Genomic DNA, 22,113 nt, shown 5'->3' on the forward strand with positions numbered 1-22,113 from the left:
TGAATGAGATCCTCTGCTGGTCCAAACTTGGATGCCAGTAATGTCTCTGGCAATTTTCATAGGTGGAGATAGGAATGAGATTCAACAAGGCTGAGTTGTAGGAATGCAATTGGCGGGTAATGATTTTTATACACAGGTGATGTGATGGTGTGGGCATGGCATGGCATGGCATGGTGAGGAGAGAGAATTGGCCTTTGGCCTTTCCACCTACCCCTTGAATGCTTCAAAACAATACGAAGGCAAGCGGGCCCCCCAAATTCCTTTGGTTTACACTAGCACGCGTTTTTGCAGCAGGTTGTCCACCATTGTTCTTGGAACGTCAGCACAAATATTTAGATTCTCATTTTTATATATATATTATTATTAAACTCAAAATAATAATTTAAATTTTTAATATATATATATATATATAACTTCTTATTAATATTTAGTTAGTTTATCAATGTGATTTAGGTTATAGATTTTATGGAGTTGAATTAATTTTTTTATTTTTTTATATAATATAAAATTCAAAAATTTATTTGTTATTAATTTAATATCAAAATATAAAATTCAATAAAAATCTCATACTAAATAATGAAATTAAAAAAATAATAAAAAGATAAAAAATTCAAAGTTCGACTCTTTATTTAATATTTAGTTTAGCTGTTAAACTGATGACTCAATTATAGACTCTATTGGGTCATTAAATTTTTTTTATTTTATGATAAAAATATTTAAATTAATTTATTATCAATTCAATACTAAAAGATAAAATTTAATAAAAATCTCATATTAAATGATGGAATTTGAAGGGAAAAAAAAGATATTTTTTATAAAAAAAAGTTCAAAAATTTCAACCCGACTCTTTAATTAATATTTAATCAACGCATCAAACCTCTACCTAATTTATGAACTCCTAATTTTCTTCTTTTAATATATGATAAAACTATCAAAAATGATTTACCATAAACTCAATACAAAATAATAAAAGTGGATAAAAATCATATGCTAAACAATCAAATTGAAAAGAAAAACAAAATTGATAAAAAAAAAAAAAATTATGTTAGGTTAGACTTGTTCCAAAGAGTTAGGTGCGTAAGGCTAATAAAAGCCTCTGCACCTAGCCCATATTTTTTATATATATATAAAAGGTGAATAACCTCTTGTCTATCCTTTATTTCATATATATATATAAAATAACACACCTTCATGGCACCTACACACGCTTTAACCAACTAAGCCATCAAACAAAGTTGATAACAAATTATTCAAATAATTTATTAAAGTGGTTTATTATTCATATCAACAATTAAACCAACTTTCAAAAAAATTTTATTTGTTAATATAATACATTAAAAGATAAACTTGAAAATAATACAAAAAAAAATTGATATGATATGTCCCGATTAAAAAACTGAGTTGATTCATGACATGATCAAAGCTTGGTCAGAATCTATAAATCTTTTTCTAATTTTTCTCATAATAACAACATTTTAACTTCTTTTTTTTTTAAGTGTTAACCTATCCAAGTCGTCATCAAAACCTTTCTTCAAATAAATTTACGGCCTGTTTGTTTGCTGGAAAGTAGTTTTCTTTTGAAAAGTGAATTCTGAGAAAGTAAATTATTTTCTGATGTTTGGTAGTGTGATGGAAAATAAGTTGGAAAACACTTTCCAGTGTTTGGTTATGTCATGAAAAATGAGCTGGAAAATAGCTTATTAATGTTTTATTTTTTTCAAGTTTATTAAAATAATGAGGAACAAATCTTACAAATTAAAAAGTTGAATGAGAATTAAATTGAAAAAAATATAATTTCATAAATTATCTCAAATAAAATAAATAATAATCAAAATAATAGAGATCAAATCTAAAAAATTAAAAAAATAAAAGATGAATAAATTAAAATAATAAAAATAAAAATTTCATAAATTATTTCAAATAAAATAAATAACAATTAAAAGAATGAGGACCAAATTTGATAGATAAAAATTTCAATAAAAAAATGATAAGAAAAAAATAAATAGCAATTATAAAAATAAGGACCAAAGTTAATATAAAAATTAAATTTTAAGAGATAAAATTGAAAAATAAATATTCAAAATAAAATATATATACATATATATTTATAGCAATCAAAAGTTTAAGGATCAAATTTGATATAATCAGCAAATAATAACAATTCTAAATTTTTCATAACTTCCGGAAAGTGTTTTCCGTCCAAATTTTCCAGGAAAACACTTTTCTGGAAACTAAGCTAAATTTTCCTTCGACTGAAAAGTGTTTTTCGTTGACCAACTTTTCTAAAGAGAAACAAATATAGAAAAGTTTTGAAAGTGATTTTTCGGAAACCACTTTTCGAAAAACAAACACAGGTAAAAGAAAAAACACTTTCCTAGAAACTAAGCCAAATTTTTAGTTGATCGAAAAATGTTTTCCATAAACCAACTTTTCTAATAACAAACAAACACAGGAAAGTTTGGAAAGTGATTTCCTGAAAACTACTTTATGAGAAACAAACATGCCTTAATAATTACTTGGAAAGGATCTTAATTCCATCTTTAAAAGGAGAAGAAATCACCTTTTTTTTAATTCCTCCCTAACAAGGTCACGAGCTGGACAGGCATATAAATGTGGTCTTGTTGGTGGGTATATACTTCTCATTTTATATTATTTGTTTACTATATGTTTGATGCGTTAATGCAATGTGTTCTAGCAAGTGTCTTCATTATCACGCTCAACAATGCTAGCGATTGATAGGAGAATGCTCGCATCCTCTAGCTTTTTCCCAAAAGGAGAAATAAGTGGTGAGAAAAGAACTGGCAATTTTTTTAACCATTGAATAGGGTTTCCAAGCCCTGGAAACCACAATCAAATTACAAGCAAGTCAAGCCCACAGATCACAGAGGAAATCTTCAAGAAAAAACACTGCAAAACCCTTCATTTACAGCAAGTTCTTGTACAACCTTGAGGATGCCATGTTTGGCACTTTGTCCACTTCTTAGATTGCTTTGTATCCATGAATAGTGTGAACAAAACCACCAATCCTTCTCCTTATCTCTTCTGGATTTGCACCCACCAGCTTATCCACTCTAGCCCCTCCCATCATCAATAAAAATGTTGGCATGGCCTTTACCTCCATCCTCGTAGCTATCTCCTGGTTATTTTATACGGGCACAACACCATTATATATCAGAAAGCACATGACATGCATTGATATTGAACATGTTTAGCCTGAATTGACATAGATCCCAATCATTTTAAGCTGGATTTCAAGAAGATTAGGTGAAAACTGACCGGAAAATCCACTCAAAACAGAGTTTGATTTTAATATTTTTTAAATAACATTGTTTTGAATTTAACTCAGATGAATCTAGGTTGAATCATGAGCTGTGATATTGACCAAATCAAGGGCAACCATGATTAAGCAATGATTAGATTATTGATGCAATAAAGAAGTAGGTTATTGCTTCTTTGGATGCTCTGGGTTGAGTTTTATATAATTTCATTTTATAATTGTCCTTTTTATATTGGTTTCATAGATAAGGTCTTGTGAGCTTTGTGATTGGTGGGGTGCCAAAATAAGAATAAAAATACAAGTCATGTGACGTTAGATCAGATTTTTGACTTATTTCATTTAAAAATTTAGGTTTTTTTTTTAACCGTCATATGGATTTGATTTGTCTTCACTCAGTACAGAGCAATTCTTTGATTTAACAAATTCCAAGTTTTAATACCAAAAAAATATTCCATATTTTGACCAACACTCTAGCAGATCAAAATCCCTGTTGCAGGCTTGCACATGTTTTGCTTTCCAATGACTTACAACTGGGCCAAAAGTTCATCAGCTTTAAGAATCAATTACACCAATTTACCAGAGTTTCGAAGATAAAACCAGTCCATACACTTTTGTGAAACAGAGGAAGGAAGCCCTAGTAACTGTGGCATGTCAGCATCAATTTCTATATGGTTGATGAGATTAATATGTGTGTGTGTGTGTGTTAGTTTAGGATTTTAAATGGTTATGTTGAACAAATTAATTTACCTTCACTTCATCAACATCCACTGAGAGAAACAGAATATGTTTATAGTTCGAGGCTACTTCCTCAAAGAAAGGATTCATGGCTACCGAGGGCATGCACCAACAAGCTGTAAAGTGCACCACCACCTGCAGGGAGCCAAAAGGAAAGACTAATTCTTTTTAATTTTTATAAAATTCTAGCCTCTAAAATGATAACTTCTCTGTATAAAAGCTGGCGGAATTGAGTAGAATTTCTTGAAACGTAAATTCTAAGTAGCTGGATCATCAATACAGCGGCACGCATGAAAAAAGAGAGAGAATTACTTACAGGGCATTCTTTATTGGTAGCTTGATTGATGAAGAAATCCCATGATTTCTCTGAGTCTATCCTGACAACTCTAGTCTTAATGACCTGTGAATGTCCAGCCATCTTTTCTTCCCTTTCTGCTCTGTTGCTCTTATGGTCTACTTTATAGAGGCTTGGATTAGCTATTGAGTGCGGCAAATTTAACTCGGGATGCTGCTTGTTTTTTTCTATTTGGTTTAGAATCAATGCAATCTCCCTTTGAATACGATGTGGCTGAATCGATAATATTGGACCCACTTTAGATTTTAGCTATTCTAACATATGTGGAAAGTAGTTCTGCTTTATCCAGTCAATCATGCATCTTTGAAATTTGTCTAATGATCTTCTTAATATCTAAATCTCCATCCTGTAATTATTTGTCTCTCTTGAAGTGTGAACCTTGATGAATCATGAACAATCTTTTACCGAAGTAAAAGAAATTCAGTGTCATCAAAATTAAGATGGCCTTACCTGGCTTACAATACGTTGATCGCTGTAATGGTGAACTCTGTGTTGACTTTAAGGATTGCAGGATATAGGAACTCAAAGTCAGTTTTAAGTATTTTACTTTTGTTTTCTCATTTCTAGTTGAGTTTGTGGGATCCAGATCCTCCCTTAATTAGTCATCTTGATTGATCATAGCATTTGTTGACTCAAGCTCAAATTCCTAATCTTCCTCGATCCATTGCACAATCTTCCTCGTTTTAAGGGAGATAATTAACGTTGTAAAATGAACTAGTTAGCTTTATTCAATTCTCGATGATGGAAAGATAAGACTTAACTACAATCAATCAAGAAATTATGGACGTATTCAGACAAGTTCTGTAGTAAGCTGACAAAGGTTGTTGGTTCTATCAATATTCCTGGCATTACTTGTCGATCTAGTAAGTTGATATACAAATTCCGACTTCCTCCCACTTCCATTAGCTTTTCTATTTTGATGGGGAACGTCTAGAGTTTAGCTTTGCTTTTGCACAAATGTCAATGAATTCTGCTTCTATAGCCCACCCATGTTTTTCCCTCACTTCTATATCCATAAAAGGGGCTTGGGATTATCCTTATCATCATCCTGATACTGAACTGACAGAACTTAGACAATATCTGCCTGCTGTCCCGTCCCTCCTACGTAGGGCTTGTTTTTATATCAATATATGCTTGCTTCTGTCTGCCACATGAGATTGTTTGAAATAGGTTTTATATGTCTACTTGACCTCTTGCTGCTAAAATATACAATGAACATTGCGAGGATAACTCTAGCATTTAGTTGATATAATACCTCTGCATAGAGCATGCTAGATTACTAGGCTTCCTCTTGACCTTGGACTTGAAGACTGAAGAGGCCATTCTAAGTGGGGTGGATTCTCCTGGCTCAAATCTTGGTTTATGATTCTTGCAACTAAGAAATGAAAGTTTTTATGCTCCTCAGGATGAGTAACACACAGATTACCACTAAGCATCTGATAAAAGGGTGGATAGGAGTTAGGGGGCCTAATATGATCTATTTAACAATTCAAGGTCTGAAATCTGCTACACTTTTAGAATATAGACTGTAGACAAGGGCATAATTGAAAAGGCCATAACTAGTTTACCACATAGTGAACAATGTGCTGAAGATATAGTCTAAAATTTAAATCCCAGACTAATTGGGGGGAAATGTCCAAACTGTCCTCTGTGAGGATATACTTCTGGTGGTCACAAGTAACCAATACTTCCTGGAATGGATAAAACACAAAACCTAACAAAGAACTCAATACAGTTGCTCAGAGCTGCCACTCTTCACACTACAGAATGGCTCATTTAACAAACTTAAATGGAGTCACTGAGACCCTGCCAGCCATACCAAAACTTGTCAACGTGCAGAAACATCAAAGAAGGATGAAAATAACTGGATTGCTAGGCAAGAAGCCGGTTAATCTTCAAGAGAATTCATTTCAAACTACAAGAAGACTAGCTTTAGGCCTTGCTTCAATAGCTCTCATTGGAAATCCCAGTACTGGTGTCTCTCTCGCGGAGGATAATTGGTGGGCTCGTGATATCCCCTTGCCCGTGCCTTCTGTGGAGAACAGTAAGCTTTCTTATAAGCATCACATCAGAACGCTAAGTTTCTCATTCTCTTGTATCAAAATTGTTGCCCGAGTGTAGAATTCTGATATGTTCCCTTGATATTGCAACCATTCATCATTGTTTATGTAGTGCAGAACTTGCAAATGAGGAGACAGGCACACGTTCTTTTCTGAAGAAGGGAATTTATATGGCAAATGTTGGATTGGAAGGTAGCGCACGTAGGGTAAAGAGATATGCATTTGATCTCTTAGCTCTGGAGGATTTGATAGGACCAGACACCCTGAATTATGTCAGGAAGTACTTGAGAATCAAGTCCACCTTCATGTACTATGATTTGGACAAGATTATCTCTGCAGTTCCTGTAGATGACAAGCAACCTCTTACTGATCTGGCTAACAGATTGTTTGACAACTTTGAAAAGGTGAATCAACGGTTACAAGCAGAGATTCTTCTCTAGTTTTAATTGCTGAAAGTTCCTTTTATAAAAGGTTGAGGTACTTCACAAGCTTTCTTTGAACTAATTGTTCAGTTTCTGATTCATTGACAGCTTGAAGATGCATCAAGGAGGAAAAACCTGCCTGATACAAAATCAAGTTATCGAGACACAAAAGCACTTTTGCAAGAGGTCATGCAAAAGAATCCAATTGATCTGAAGAGTAAATTTACCTATTACCCGGATGGACTTCAAAGCTAGTTGCGCCTTACGGGTGATGAAGACAATATATTCACATTACAATGTACTTTCTATTTATTCTTAATTTGCAATTTAGCCTTCCCACTTACATTTCAAAATTCCTCGTGTATTTTTAGGCAAATGGCAAAACTATTAAGTTATTATGTAAGAAAATGAAAGAAACTAGGAATTAAGCAGGTACATCAGTGTGAACAGGTAATTACAACAGAATTTCGTAGGGAACTCATTCTCTAGTAAACAAAATAATAATTGGGCAAAGCCTTTTAATAACAACAATGTAATGCACTATACAGGTTACTAACTATCAGTTCGTGTTAGGATCACTCTCACTTTCTCAATTTACCAATACTCGTGACAGAGATACATAATACTATCATCTTGTGTTAGAATCAGCCCAAACTCAAGCGAGAATCAAACGACCGCATGTTGGCATGACGTCGAGGAATACCTATCTCACAAGCATTAACCCTGGATGCAAATCGGAGTGAGCAAAGTGACTCACCCAGTGAAGAGTGATCAGGAGAAATGTTTACAAACATCAGTGTCTTCGAGTCTCCACCCAAACATGGCTGAAAGAACATGGGATTAAAAGAAAAAAATATTTTAGATCACCAAGATAAACAAAAACACTGGGAAAGAATGGTGTGGAGTGTTCATGTTAGCCAGGATTTAATTTGATAAGACACAAAATTAGGTTTTACTTCCAAGATAACCAATCAGGTAGTTTTCTTGGGATGTGTTTTCACCTACTACAGGTAGGCCAAACAAAAAAAATAATAGAACGAAAGCTCCAAGAAGAGCTATTAATTTATCTATAAAAACCTTTTTTTGCGCCAATGATGGCATAGGAGATCTCAATAAGATATATGCAAAATACTTTATACAGAGTGGAGAAGAGATGAACCTTATATAATAGTGTAGCGTGAAGATCTTAAAAGAAGAATCATCCTCACAACAAGGAAGTCTCTTTAATAGTTGTGTATGAGATTTTGCTACTATAATCATATAAAGATGAAAGACTTGATTTATCAAAGATAATTCCATACAAGTAGCACATAAAGATTAAAATTCTTTGAAGTCTTTTAAATTATTTACCTGCAATAGATAAGTAAGCTTCGAGTTTCTAAATGGTACATGATCCTCCTTCTTTGCCAAGGAAAATATAACATCACTTAAAGATGACAAGCTTTTATTGATAGCCTGATAAAGATTGCACAGAGAAATTAATTTGATTACTAATAGTGAATTAATTAAAAAAAAATACTATCAGGTCACAATAGTCAAGTCACATACTTGGGTTTCTCTCAATCTATCTCCAGTCGAGCCACTCTTGGATAGACGTTCACTCCCAGCAAGATCAATAAGATTCAAAACACCTTGTACTTGTTGTTCTGTGTTCTAATGGATGCAAACAGACATTCAATTTAAAGGGGATAAAAGAAAAGGAACAACAGAAAAGAACTTATGGAAAACAAAGGTATTGTTACCTCATTAACACCAGATATTCGCAATGTGAAAACAAAGTGACTTCTAGATGATTGCTCATTCATTTGGGTCTTGCCAACAGACCTACAAGAAGCAAAAATTTCAAGTTTTTATCATATAGCACTGTAATTGAGGGTAACAGGTTGAAGGGTCTGTTTAAGAGTGGTATAGGTTGCTTTCCAAAGTTTTTTTTGCTTGGAAATGCACCAAAATATTTTTTTATTTTTAAAAATTAAATTTTGATATCAGCACATCAAAACAAACGATGTAAAAACACTAAAAAAATATTAATTTGAAGCTAAAAAAAATTCAAAATTTTCAAAAGTACGGTTGAACCGCAATACCAAATAGGAACGAAGACATACACCACATTTGTTTGTGTGCATGTCAAGCAATTTTCCTTTTTTGAATACAATCAAATTAGATTTTTTTTTATTGTGAATTTTTATCTATAGTAGCAAGTATCAACAATAAGAAGAGTTGGAAATACAAAAAGAAAATATGGAGATTCGCAAACATTGCACAATACAGTATTGCATAAACATATAGATGGTTAAACAGCACCAACAAAAGTATTAAATGATTAAAATGTCTATTTTGGACAGCCATATTTTAAGAATAGAGAAATGACTAGGAAGAGCTTGAGAAAATATTCATATTCTAAACATTACTAACCTACTATGAGATGCCTGATCCAAGAGAAAAGAAACCTCTCTAGAACTGCAAACATCCACAACAGTGAGATCGGAAACATGTGTGTTTCCGTTGGCATCGTGCTTAATGGTGTATTGCTTTCCATTACTACCATACTCTGTTCTTGATGAATCTTTAGTTGACAATAAATCTCGGATTGTTTCATTGTATATTTCCAACATTGACACCTGTTATTGTTGTAAAAAAATGCTTAATTATGATACATAAAATTATGTCATGGATTCTAACAACAAATGAGATTACTTTTCACCTGCATTTCATATTTCCAGCCTTGGGATTGAAGAGATTGCCTAGTTTGGAATATTTGTTCTAATGACCTGGGTATCAACCCCTTCTGCTCCGGGTTTCCTGGTTTGCCCATCATGGTATAGGTTTTACCAGAACCAGTTTGGCCGTAGGCAAAGATGCAAACCTAGAAAAACAAAGCTAATCATCTCTTACCGCAAGAGAAAAAAAAGATTCAAGATTTCTCTTTTTAATCATTGACTAGATGAACTAGTTAAGATAAATTTAGTGACTGAAAAAAATTAAGATACAATGAGTTGAAATAATTAACTTAAAGTTTCTCAAAGGGCTCAAAAAAAAAAAAAAAACAATCAAATAAGCACATAAGTGCACTCATGCAGTTGCCATTTGCCACATATATGTTCGTGAAAATGCAATAAAAAAGACTCAGTGCTGGATAAATCACCTTATAACCATCAAGAGCACTTTGAACAAGCTGAGAAATTTCTACAAAAACATCCTCTTGTGTTGAATCAGGCATAAAAACTTTATCAAAAGTGAAAGAATATTTTTGCCCTGGTGAGAAAGTAAGCATGACATTAGTTTGAAAGGTTCAAGATATGATTTGAGCAAGAGAAATAGTATTCTAGCAGTAAAACAAAGTTCAATCAAATATTAAGTTATTTCAAGAATACCATTTTGTGTCAGATCAATGCCTCGCCCGAGAGCTTCTGTTGTGGTGGGATACGATACATCTTTTCCATCAGCACCAGGACTATCCTCTGGCAACAAAGGCCGTACACGACAAAACACACGAATATTTCCCTTTAGTTCCTGCAGCATAACAGAGCTTCATAAGATAAATGTATGTTGTACTCAAATAGAAAATAGTAGGAGATTATGATTACCAATATTGTATTGTGTAGCTTTTTCCTTAACGTCTCTCCTTCAACAATTTTAAGTTCTGCATCTTCTAAGCGGTTTTGTAACTCACATATAAGTTTCTTTTGTTCTTCAAATTCAGTTTTTGCCTCAAATGCAGATAAATCAGATACCTAAAAAGAGAATAACCTTAACCATTATAATAAATTCAAATAACACTATAAAATAGCAGCAACTAATCAAGCACATGGAAAAATCTCTTGCAAGCTCGATAGTAATACCCTTAATTTATTTTGGGCGGCATCTAGCTGATCCTGCAATGTCTTCAACTGGTTGCTTTGGGATACACATCTTTCCTGCACATAACATTTAAGAAAATATAATTGTAAATGCACTAGACTAGCGAGGGAATGAAAATTTAAATTTTAAAAACAAACCTTTAATTCATTTGATTTTATAACAAGCTCTTCACAATTAACTACTTCAGCTGTTAAAGTTTGCACTTGCAATTGCAGTTGATCACGATCCTCTCTCACCTGTTGCAACTCTGCCCTTACGGATGCAACTTCTTTCACCAGCGCATCCTTTTGCTTTGCAGCATCATTCACGGATGCCTGATAGTTTTATCCATCAATGATAGATTAGGAATGCTAAAAGAAAAGCAGGAAAAAAAGGAAAAAAAAAAGAAAAAAAAAATTATCCTATGCTTCAACTGGATAAAGTGTAGTATAAAAACAATATACATCCAGAAAACCATACAACACTGCCATTATTAACATGCCCCACTAAGATCTCATGACATGAGTTGACAACTTTTAACAAGGCTGTGCAAGAAAATTAGTTAGTACTCCTATAACTGAACATTTGTAGACTAGACAAAAATCTTATCCAAATGATTGCATGATCAGGGCAAGCAACCTAATTTCACTATCTTTGGAGAGGCCCATTTAAATTGTTTACCCATCTTAAAACCCTTGGCAAAGGGATGCCGATTGCAGAACTTTCCCATCTAATATTGACAACATTTTCCTAAAGCAAGGATGCTAAGTTAGATCACTGAAAATTGACAAGCTCACCAGATAAGCAACGGCACATCAACTCATTTAGTGACATTGTTTGCTTCTCTACACAGATGGTAATTCCTATAATGCTAGGGTATAAGGCTAATAATTACATATAAATGGACCAGGCTTCCAGAACCGCAATCTTTGTACTTCCTTGTTGATTGTTATATTTTCAAGACCATGCCCATTGGCATGGAAAATCATAACTAATGTTGAATGACAAGTGGTTGGATGAAAAGTGCTTTTCAACTTTCCTTGCGTTCCAAATTTGAGATCTATCAGTGAAGATATCCCTAACAGCTTAGAATCTTAGGTTGGATGTTTCTTCAATGTTACTTAACAATATTTGAGATGAAATTAAACCATTTTAGCAACTTCAGATCATAATTTAGACTGCTTACATAAAGAAGCTTTCAGAAAGGAATTTATTTCCTCTTGTATTTGGGTTACATTTTTTTAGCAATGTGTATTCAAGTTTGACTTTGGACTTCGCACTCGTTTCCCACCTAACCAGTTATATTCACCACATTCCTCATTTTGGGGAGTCATACATTGTAAACAGATATGTTCTCAAAAAACGGGCCCGTTTAAAATTTCCAAGCATTAGTAAACACTAGATCTATGAGAAAAAACAAGTATTGGCGGCCTGCTTTTTCAAAGCAATAGCTCCAATAGTGCCTGCAGCCTAAGTGCACTAAAAATCAATTCCGATCCTGATAAAGAGAGTTCAAACAAAAAACCTGTAGGTATTTTTCTCATGGGTGCAATAATGATGCCAATTAGGAGTACTTTTATTTCTGTACTTCAAGCCAGAAAAAATGGTTTCTAAATACCTCAAAGGTAATACCTAGTAATAACATTTTTTTTCTCCTGAAGACTGAAAGCATTCTTTTTCAAAAGTGTCTGCTCTTGCAAGAACATTGAAGTCATCTTCCTCACTATTCATTAAGAATAATATTGTACCATGCGCTTAACTAGTAAATGTCACGAGAAATGATTCAGCACTTCAACCAAGAAGAAAAGGAACGAGACCAGCTTACTTTGCACGAATTAAATTGATCTTGCAATGACATGTATTGACCCCCCAAGGTGCTTAGGTTCTCTACTATAGCAGCTTTCTCTTTTTCTCCACGCTTTACAGTTTCATGAGCTGTGTCAAGATCTGTCTGAAGCTTGCTATTGTACAGTTGTAAGCTTGAATTGTACTCCTGTAGCAACTTGTACATATCACTTACTGATGTTATCTGCAGAATTCAACAAAGCATATAAGCGCACAGGAAAGGTCACTTCATAAAATCATCAGGACTATTTCAAAGTACATTTCTTATATTACCCTTTGATTCGCATTTTGAAGCTCTCCTTGAATCTTTCCGAGCTCTTCAGAGAGGGAAGCTTGTGACTTTTCAACGGTAAGTCTAGCCTCTTTCTCTCTTGCAAGAGAATCCATTGCAGCCTGGAGAATCCAGAAAAGAAGAAGAATCATGAAAGATAATTAACAGATCAGTATCGTATCGGTGAAGGATACCAAAGTTTTCATCTACTCTTTCTTACCAACTTCTCAGATTCCTCTTTGGAAAGTTTCTCTTGTAGAGAAGCAAGGCTCTTTCTCAACTCCACGATAATCAAATTTAATTCTTCTTCCTTGTTTTTCACTATCAAATCTAAAATGAAAAAAAAATCCATCAGCAACCAATAAACATAAAGAAAAGAAAGGAAAACAAAAAAGCAAACATACCCATTTCAGCACATCTACTCTCAGCAAAATCCAAAGCATTTTGTAACTTTTCTTGCTCAAAGAGGTAACTTCCTTCTAGCTCTTGAAACCATTTGATACATAGCCTTAACCTCTTTATATAATCCATCATGTTTTCACATCTCTCCTACAGAACCCCAAAAAACAGTCAATCTTTAAACAAAAATTGCTAACTAAATCACTTGTAACATTAAAAACCAGAAAAACTGTCACTGACCTTGTAATTGAACTTGTTTTTGTATTTCATTCTCTCACACAATAAAGCATAAACATCTTCTCTTGTGAACTCAAAGCTACCATACTCTGATCCAGCATTACTAGGTGGTGCACTATTTAAACCAACTTCTTGCTCACCATTTACAACTGAAAATGCATGCCTCATTCTGCCATTATTTGCCGTCCCAACCATTTTTTTTTTCAAATCCAAGCTCTTGCCACTAATCTACACGCAACTCATCACCAATATACTTCTGAAAACCCAGCAAAGAAAAGAAAAGAAAAGGCCTTTAGCCCAAAATACGAAACACAAAAAATAATTGCTCACATGGAGATGAAAGCCCGGGTTTTAAAAATGTAAACTATAAGCTAAACATGTGAAGATCACAAATAAACTTCTCTCAAAAAACAACAAAAAAAACTCATCATCAACAAAAAAAGACCAGACCCATTACTAAGAAGAGCCTGAAGAAGAAAACCCACATTTTAGAAATTTAAAAGGCGCTCACTTGTGCAGGAGGATTAGAAGCAGTAGAAAAGAAATGGCTATTGTAGAGGTGTTAAGACATAAGTGGAGGTTTGTGTTCTGATCCTTGCAGGCCATTTTGAAGCAACAAGAGAGAGAAAGAGTGTGTTTGTTTTTTTCTATTTTTTTATTTATTAAATAAAGTTATTTAGAAGAAATATTTTATATTTTATATTTATATTTATATTTATATTTATATTTAGATAGAGAGATAGATAGGTAAGTTTGGTCTAGAGTTTGGTGGGGGCCATTGATTGTATTCAAAGCTATCAAGTGTAATCACAACCATTGCTTTTAAGAGCAGGAAGGAAAGATTCATATATTTGCAGAGCAGAGAGTGCTGAGCTCAGGTTAGAAATTAGAAAGGGAGCACTGTGAGATTTATATACCTTTATGTGGTCCTCATAGTTTCTATATTTTGTCATTTTAATCCCTTCACTGAAATTTTAGGCACCCAAAGTCTTGTGTAAGTTGTGTTTCATCCAAATGGAAGTGCTCAAATAAGAAAACATTAACGGGGTGTTTATTTGATGGAAAGTAGTTTTCTGAAATCACTTTTCAAACTTTCTTATGTTTGTTTGTTATTAAAAAAGTTAATCAACGGAAAAATTTAAAAATGTTATATTATTTGTTAATTATATCAAATTTGATCCTCAAACTTTTGGTTGCTATATATATTTTGTTTTGAATATTTTTTTTTCAATTTCATCCCTAAGAAATTTAATTTTTATATTAACTTTGGTCCTCATTTTTATAATTGTTATTTGCTTTTTCCTTATCATTTTTTAATTGAAAGTTTTTATCTATCAAATTTGGTCCTCATTCTTTTAATTGTTACTTATTTTATTTGAAATAATTTATGAAATGGTAATTATTATTATTTTAATTTCTTCATCTTTCAAATTTTTTTATTTGTTAGATTTGATCTCCATTATTTTGATTATTATTTATTTTATTTGAGATAATTTATGAAATTATATTTTTTTTCAATTTTATTATCATTCAACTTTTTAATTTGTAATATTTTTTTCTCATTATTTTAACAAACTTCAAAAAAATAAAATATTAATAAGTTATTTTTCATGATATAACCAAATACTGAAAAGTGTTTTTCAACTTATTTTTTATTATATGACCAAACAAGCGAGACATAGTTTCCATTTGACATAGCTATGGTTGTTGATGCTATTATAATTGTAAGAAAATATTTAGAAATATTTTATGTTATTTCTCCCGTAATATAAAGAATTTCTACTTGGTTTTTCACGTGGATTAAAAAACAATTAAATAGTATGTTAACTTATGAATTTTTTATTGATTTTATTGCTTTGTCTTTCAAATTAATGTGGCTGAATTGCAAAATCATGTCAATTTAATTTTTAATCAATGATGAAACAATAAAGTAAGATAATTAATTTTTGGTTTTTTTTTAATAAGAGAAATGCATTCTAGCATGACTAAATAATAAAAGAAAAATTCTTTTATGGGATAAAAAGAATATCGTGTAATCAAAAAGCCTAAAATCTTATTTTGTAAACTCTGATTTTAGCTTTTAAATAACTTTGAAAATAGCTTTTGAGATTATTTCCAAATACTTTATTGGCTTTTGGTGAAAAAAAACAAAAAAAAAAGCACCATTTAGTAAAACAGGCTCTAAGAAGTGCAGGGATTGAAACGCTCAAAGTTTTAGGTGAGGGGTTAAAATAACTAAATTCAGAAATATGAAGGACCAGATAAGTTAATTTATCCATATATAGTTAGGTTGTTCCTGTCGTATATAGTTAACCGTTGGAAATGGGACTAGAGCTTTTAAAATGAGGGATAGTTGGATGGATGCCATCATTGTTAAGAGACGGATAAGACCCAAATACCCTTGACTTTTATTACCACTACATTTTTGGCACGCACTCTCACCGCAGGTTAAATAAATATTTTCTGAACTTAAAAAAAAATGTAAAGATACTATAGAGAAAAACTTTGATATATGCTAGATAAAATATTTTTTAAATATTAAAATGGTGATATAGTGAACATCATATTATAAAAAAATATTGAGACATATGGGACGGGTCTAGATTAGTCATGATTAACTTGTAAAATCTGCAATATGCAATTCAAAACATAAAATCATAATAATATAATAAAATATGAATTAAAACAAAATAAAGAGTCAAACAAAATATCATGAAACGAATATATGATATTTATATTTAATCAATTAGTTTAATTCAATAAAAAAATAGTTTTAAAAAAAAACTAAATCTGAAATATAAGCAAGAAAAAAAGATGTGTTAATCCTTGTTAACTTTTTAAATATATGACTTATATCATTAGACCGAAGCACTATAAATAAAAAAAATTATAGAGCTTAGTCCCCAAAATATCAAAGGTTAAAAGATAAAAATAAAAATAAAATCAATTACATAAAAAATAGCAATTAAAAAATAGGGATAAAAATTGAAATAAAAAACAAATTAAATAGCAATTATAATTTTTTATTGATTGGTAAAATTAAAAAGAAAAATAACTTTAACAAAAAAACATGAAAAATTGAGCAATAAATTGAAAAAAATAATATACCATAAATTTGTATTAAATGATGAAATTCAAAATCATTAAAATTTTTATAAAAGGGTCTAGATGAGACTAGGTTTGTTGTTCATGCCTCCCCATGGACCTAATAATTTTTTTAATGTAAAAAAATATTATGATAAAAAAATTAAAGACTCAAATAATTGATTTAATTGATAATTTAAATAATATAAAAAAAAATACAAGAATAATAAACAAACTAACAACTAAAAAAACTTATATACCAGGAAAACCTGAAATTCAAATACCCAGGTGTTGAATTCACCAGGTTTAATAACTCATTTACCATGTGATCTGTAAATATTACAGATACTATACTTTAAAGAACTTGAGTGGTTTTTTTTTTCCTATAGGTCTCCAAGACATGATTAATAAAAAAAAAAAAAAAAAAAAAAAAAAAAGCTGCCACCTTTTACATCACAATACTTTTCCTAGAAGCAATCTCAAATAACTAAAAACAATGCGTGCCTGCCATTTTCCAACAAAAAAAAAAAATATTTGCACAAATGCAACATACGTGTCATAAATAAGACCAGTCCAAATAATAATAATAATAATAATAATAATAATAATAATATAATCATCTAGATGAAAGCTTAATAATAAAAGTTTGGGATCAATAAATTTTTTTTTTTTATGGTTTCAGGTTTTAACTTTGTGGTTACTCATATGATAGCAATTGAAGGCTTACATGATCGTTAACTTCAAGGCCCGTAAAATTAGTCGAAGTATACGAAACTGGCACGGACATCTAGTTAAATTAAAATAATAATAATGATAATATATTTATGTACATTGAAAAAAAAAAAAGGGGGTGGATGGCACGAATATATACGGCAACCAAATATTAATTTGGTGACAAATTGGGAAAGGTCCAAGCTATCAATCAAGCACCAAATTTTAACAAACAAACACTCTAGAGTCATCTGAATTCTCTGTCTTTCAAGTTCGGTTGGCCAATGATTACGTAATAAATACATGGAGAAATACTACAAAAATAAAGAAAATAATTGTTTTATATCATCGAAGCTACAAACATATATATAAACACAATGACACATGTAATGTAATGATGATAAATATAGAGTACTAATTCTTTAGTTTGCATGCAAAAAAAAAAAAAAACTTTGAACAGTACCTTTTTTCTTTTCCATGAGAAAAATAAATAGCAGAAATAGGTTTAACAATTGGATTTATATCTTTTTTAGAGTAAATTGGATTTTCAATTTGAACATTCTTTTCAAAGTTCAAGATGGATGCGGGAATTTAAGTAGATACGAGGAGAGGAAAGTTATTATTTTTATTATAGTTATAAAATTCAGTTACGAAGGATGTTATTTAGGATTCAAGTCGTGAATTAAGAATAGATTCAATTAAATTTAAAATTTAATATGTATTTTTAATCAAAACGATATTATTTTAATAAAAATAATTAATAATCTTGTTAGAGCGAGACCTAAAATTGACGAGTCATTAAGATAGTATTTAATATTGATGTAGCGGTTATTTTTTAATATTTATTTTTATTTGAAAATACATTAAAATAATATATTTTTATATATTTTTAAATTTATTTTTAAAATTAATATATTAAAACAATTTAAAAACATAAGATGGCAACGAAAAACATGGGTTAAAAACAAATTCCGGCAAAGTTACCAATTCGGGAAACCAGAAAAGTGGCAAATAATCAGGTTAAACGTCGTGAAAGGAGCATAGAGTCCCTTTCCCATACCTAATAATTAAACAAGCACATAACTTAGAGAAAAAAACATAAATAGTCTCTCTTTTACCAGCCCAGAGAGACGACTGCCTGACCTGTGGTGTATGGTATATACCATAAGATTGGACAAATAATTTCCCCTTTGCGTCAAATGGGTGTCAAGAATTTTCACTTTCACTTTAATAAAAAAAACCCTCTCATCACTCTCTCCTAGATTTGGTGACAAATATTATACTAAGAGCAAAAGTCCCCATCTCACATGGTGCGAGTAGTTGTTATATCTATTTGCCTTTGGTGCTCAGTTCCATTCATGTGATCCTTTTCATATAATAATAATAATAATAATAATCTCTTCTTGGATGCTTCTTCTTCAGCCATTCCCATCACTTTGTGTCCTTCCAAAAGAGTTTATAAAACTTTATCCTATGCGTGTTGCCCTAGCTAAGTACTCTTGAAAAGAGTGTTCCATGGCGATATATGCTACATTGTTTTTCCAACTTGAAAGATCAGCAGAATCTCTCCTCTCTATACCTGATGGAGCCATTAACGTCCAGGCATCTTTCTCCTGGAGCTGTTCCTTGATGTTCATGGCTCAACTATATATTATTCTGGGTCCAAGTTACTCACAGTCGACAAATTAATCAAACATCTTAATTTGCCTTGAAAAAATGTTACGGGTTTTCATTGATTTTGGATTTAATGCTGACACGCTCGCTAGTGCATGTGCATGTTGTCTTGTTGCTAGCTAGGGCACGTACGTGGATGATTTTATGTGGAGAATAATTTGCTGCCTGGTAATATATGGCAGTGTTAAGAATTTGGTGGCATTAATTTTGTCTTGATGGTGATATATATTTGCCTCTTTATGAAGCAAAATGAGATGAGATCTACACTTAGATTCAGCGTAAAGATGATGAACCTTTCATCTTGAAGATAACCCATTTTATTTGGTGCTGTGATCTGTAGTTAGATCGATGCGTAGTGAAGCATTAATAAAGAATGCTCATTAGTGCATATTGAAATTTCTTTTGGAAACAAAAATGGATCTAGCTAGCTAGGACTAGGAGGAGTCAACGAGCTAGCTAGTGGTGTTTTTAGCAATGAAAAATATATATGTAGTTTATGCTAATTATTTTGAATCTTTTTATTAAATATACTTATATTAATTGTAAGTTATTTATAAAAAATAATTTTTAAATTATGGCTCAAAATAAAAAATTATAATTCAAAAATCATATAAAAAAAACTAATACAGATGCTATGAAAATTTTATGGTGCTTAAAGAATAATGAGTGGCATCATATTAATTACTCCATTGGCCCATTCTTTTTTTTTTTTTAAATAGACACATGAAAGAGAGAGAAAATCAAATTCATGACTCCTCAAATATAATAAAAATATCTCTACATAGGCATTCTCTCGCATTCTTATATCTGTCTCTTTTAGTTATTCAGTAAGAGCATCTCCAACGCAACAGCTAAAAGAATAGGTAAAATGAAAAAAATGTACTTTTACCTTTTATTTTGCTTTTAACCATTTCAACCGGTCAGCCATATGAATAGTTAAAATAGCTATTTTTATTTTGAAGTGTCATTTCTACATTTCTCTGTAAAAAAGATAAAAGTAAATAAGCGTACACTTTTTCTGTTAGCCAACATTTTTTTCGTTTGTTTTATATCCGTTAGCCATCATCTTATTTTGTATCTGTTGGCCAACGTCTATTTTTTTCTTTAAAAGTAGAACAGAAGGAAGAAAACTTACTTGTAAATTTTAAAACCTTGCATTGTGCCTCACCTTCTCTCTAATTTAGAAAAACAAGAATCAATTGTCCTTCGGTTAATTAATAACATTGGTTATGTTAATTAGTTGAAATTAAAAGGTGTGCTTGCTTAAAGACTTTTTCTATTTTTTTTCTTTTGTATCTCTTGATTCTTAAGATCATTTGTTGTTAATTTGCTATTTATGATGATTTTTATTTCTTTTTTATTTTATGTTTTTGATACGGATTAAGGAAGACAATTTTTATTTATATTGTTATCTTTGACAAAATTGAGAGGAAGTAATGATGGTAGCTGATATTGATAAAAGCATGGAGTGGCATATCTTAAATTTATGTTTGATTGTATGTTTTAATTTAAGGTCAATTATATTTTGTCTTGTTGGAAATGCAATTAAATCAGCATATCAATCCTTTTTTAGTTCCCAAAAATGGTCAAATTGTAATGGTTGTATGATTAGATTAATGTTAGAACAAGTAAAAGGCAATTCTTGGCAATTCTTATTATTAATTCACATGTATGGAAACTATAAAATTGCTAGACATTGAATGTGAGCTTCCTCTACACCCTCTTATAAGGTTTTCACTTGAGTTTTTTTTTTTTAATGTAGATGGATTCAAATTTTCCAAGTTCTTTTACACTTTTTTAAGAGCGAATCAGAAGATATTCTCTCTTAACCAAGTGATTCTAATCAATTAATTGATGACTTAACATATTTGAATTTAAATGTCTATACAATAAAAAAATTACAAAGAAGTAAAAACTTCTCACTAGAGGAAGATTGTGTACTTGTCTCTACATGGTTAAATACAAGCAAGGATCCAATTACAAGAGTTGAACAACAAACAAAAAAATTTTACGCTCAAGTACATGCTTACTTTGTATAGAATGGAGAAAACTTTAATAATCATTCCCAAATAAGCATCTCAAGTAGATGGTAAGAAATAAATAGAAAAGTCAGTAAATTTGTTGGATTTGTTACTCAAATTGAAAATCGTCAGCAAAGTGGAATGATTGAAGAATCAAGGGTAATTATAATATTCATTTCCATGTTAAATTATTTAACACATATTTTAACATTATTGAATTTCTCCAATTTTTTACCAGATTAATGATACTCGGCAAATGTATGTTTCCTGCGTTGACAAACAATTTCAACTAGAACATTATTAGGTTATCTTAAGAAAAGAACCCAAATGGCAATTTGAGCGTGCAAGTCAACATCAAAGGTCAAACAAGAAACAAAAAAGTCATGTCAATGCAAGTCCGGTTTCATCGGCTCCATCTACCCATGATTCTGTTAGTTTAAGAGAAGATAGTGACCGTTAATTTATCAAGATATACCAATTGGTCAGAAGGCTGCAAAGGAACAACTTAAACGTAGACAAGGAATAAATAAAGTTAGGGAGGTAACTGTAACAAATCTCTAACACTTAACAACAATAAGTAGGATTAATTAATTTAAAAGATAACAACCATAATGAAAAAAACACATAGAAAACTTGAAAATTATGATAACATAAGAAGGTCAAATATAATGATTCTACTCGTTGCCATATTGTTCCCATAAATATTCAATCAAATCTTCTTGTAGTTGAGAGCTAGTTGCTCTATCCCTAATTTGATTATGAGTTTGAAGAAAATCATGCAGTTATGGTATTTCACCATATGACACTGATATAAAGGAATTGACTTCAAGTTCATGGTCAAATCCAAGGTTAATTGCTCATTCGTCCTCAATAATCATATTATGCATTATTATGCAAGCTTTCATAATATTTGCAAACGTTTCTTCATCCTAGTATCGAACAGGTCCACGTACAATTACAAAACGAGATTGGAGCACCCCAAATGCCTGCTCCACATCCTTTCTTGCGGACTTTTGCTTACGTGCAAAATACTTTCTCTTTGCTCCTAATGTTCTTGGGATTATCTTAACAAAGGTTGACCAATTAGGATAAATCTCATTTGCTAAATAGTATTCCATTGTATATTCATACTCATTAATTGTATAATTTACAGGAGCAGTACGACCTTCAGCAAGTGCAGCG

General features: G+C 31.4%; 3 protein-coding genes across 5 annotated transcripts; 1 reads left to right on the forward strand and 2 right to left on the reverse strand.

The window, feature by feature from the left end:
- Positions 1-2,784: 2,784 nt before the first annotated feature.
- LOC133702826 (thioredoxin-like protein CXXS1) lies at positions 2,785-4,517 on the reverse strand. Its single transcript, XM_062127140.1, has 3 exons — positions 4,329-4,517; positions 4,025-4,147; positions 2,785-3,136 (listed from the first exon to the last, which is right to left on the reverse strand). Exons 1-3 carry the CDS (start codon positions 4,428-4,430, stop codon positions 2,981-2,983), a joined length of 381 nt encoding a protein of 126 aa, XP_061983124.1. The 5' UTR covers positions 4,431-4,517; the 3' UTR covers positions 2,785-2,980.
- A 1,534-nt stretch (positions 4,518-6,051) lies between these two features.
- LOC133703884 (photosynthetic NDH subunit of lumenal location 3, chloroplastic) lies at positions 6,052-7,202 on the forward strand. Its single transcript, XM_062128611.1, has 3 exons — positions 6,052-6,411; positions 6,545-6,831; positions 6,958-7,202. Exons 1-3 carry the CDS (start codon positions 6,135-6,137, stop codon positions 7,102-7,104), a joined length of 711 nt encoding a protein of 236 aa, XP_061984595.1. The 5' UTR covers positions 6,052-6,134; the 3' UTR covers positions 7,105-7,202.
- Positions 7,203-7,338: 136 nt separating this feature from the next.
- LOC133703867 (kinesin-like protein KIN-14N) lies at positions 7,339-14,080 on the reverse strand. 3 transcript variants are annotated; one of them, XM_062128585.1, is made up of 17 exons: positions 13,927-14,080; positions 13,445-13,697; positions 13,210-13,354; positions 13,026-13,135; positions 12,808-12,927; positions 12,515-12,718; positions 10,848-11,024; positions 10,692-10,766; positions 10,437-10,583; positions 10,224-10,362; positions 9,995-10,104; positions 9,554-9,715; positions 9,265-9,470; positions 8,592-8,673; positions 8,398-8,502; positions 8,200-8,304; positions 7,339-7,673 (listed from the first exon to the last, which is right to left on the reverse strand). In XM_062128585.1, the coding sequence occupies exons 2-17, from the start codon at positions 13,634-13,636 to the stop codon at positions 7,494-7,496; spliced, it is 2,259 nt and encodes a 752-aa protein (XP_061984569.1). In that variant the 5' UTR covers positions 13,637-13,697; positions 13,927-14,080; the 3' UTR covers positions 7,339-7,493. The 3 variants fall into 3 exon arrangements, with proteins under 3 accessions (XP_061984569.1, XP_061984576.1, XP_061984584.1); XM_062128592.1 differs by having other exon boundaries at positions 13,953-14,063; XM_062128600.1 differs by having other exon boundaries at positions 10,947-11,024; positions 13,445-14,039.
- Between the last annotated feature and the right edge of the window lie 8,033 nt (positions 14,081-22,113).

Source organism: Populus nigra, chromosome 1, assembly GCF_951802175.1.
Source record: "Populus nigra chromosome 1, ddPopNigr1.1, whole genome shotgun sequence".
NCBI classification, from domain to species: domain Eukaryota; kingdom Viridiplantae; phylum Streptophyta; class Magnoliopsida; order Malpighiales; family Salicaceae; genus Populus; species Populus nigra.

Bases quoted from the DNA above. Each gene is read 5' to 3' on its own strand.
- LOC133702826 (XM_062127140.1), bottom strand. From the start codon at position 4,430: ATGGCTGGACATTCACAGGTCATTAAGACTAGAGTTGTCAGGATAGAC. The intron at 4,148-4,328 runs GTAAGTAATTCT...GGCTCCCTGCAG, and splicing joins CTACCAATAAAGAATGCCCT to GTGGTGGTGCACTTTACAGC. The intron at 3,137-4,024 runs GTAAATTAATTT...TAAAATAACCAG, and splicing joins TGGATGTTGATGAAGTGAAG to GAGATAGCTACGAGGATGGA.
- LOC133703884 (XM_062128611.1), top strand. From the start codon at position 6,135: ATGGCTCATTTAACAAACTTAAATGGAGTCACTGAGACCCTGCCAGCC. The intron at 6,412-6,544 runs GTAAGCTTTCTT...TATGTAGTGCAG, and splicing joins CGTGCCTTCTGTGGAGAACA to AACTTGCAAATGAGGAGACA. The intron at 6,832-6,957 runs GTGAATCAACGG...ATTCATTGACAG, and splicing joins TGTTTGACAACTTTGAAAAG to CTTGAAGATGCATCAAGGAG.
- LOC133703867 (XM_062128585.1), bottom strand. From the start codon at position 13,636: ATGGTTGGGACGGCAAATAATGGCAGAATGAGGCATGCATTTTCAGTT. The intron at 10,767-10,847 runs GTTTGTTTTTAA...TGTTATGTGCAG, and splicing joins TAAAATCAAATGAATTAAAG to GAAAGATGTGTATCCCAAAG. The intron at 8,305-8,397 runs GTATGTGACTTG...AATCTTTATCAG, and splicing joins ATAGATTGAGAGAAACCCAA to GCTATCAATAAAAGCTTGTC.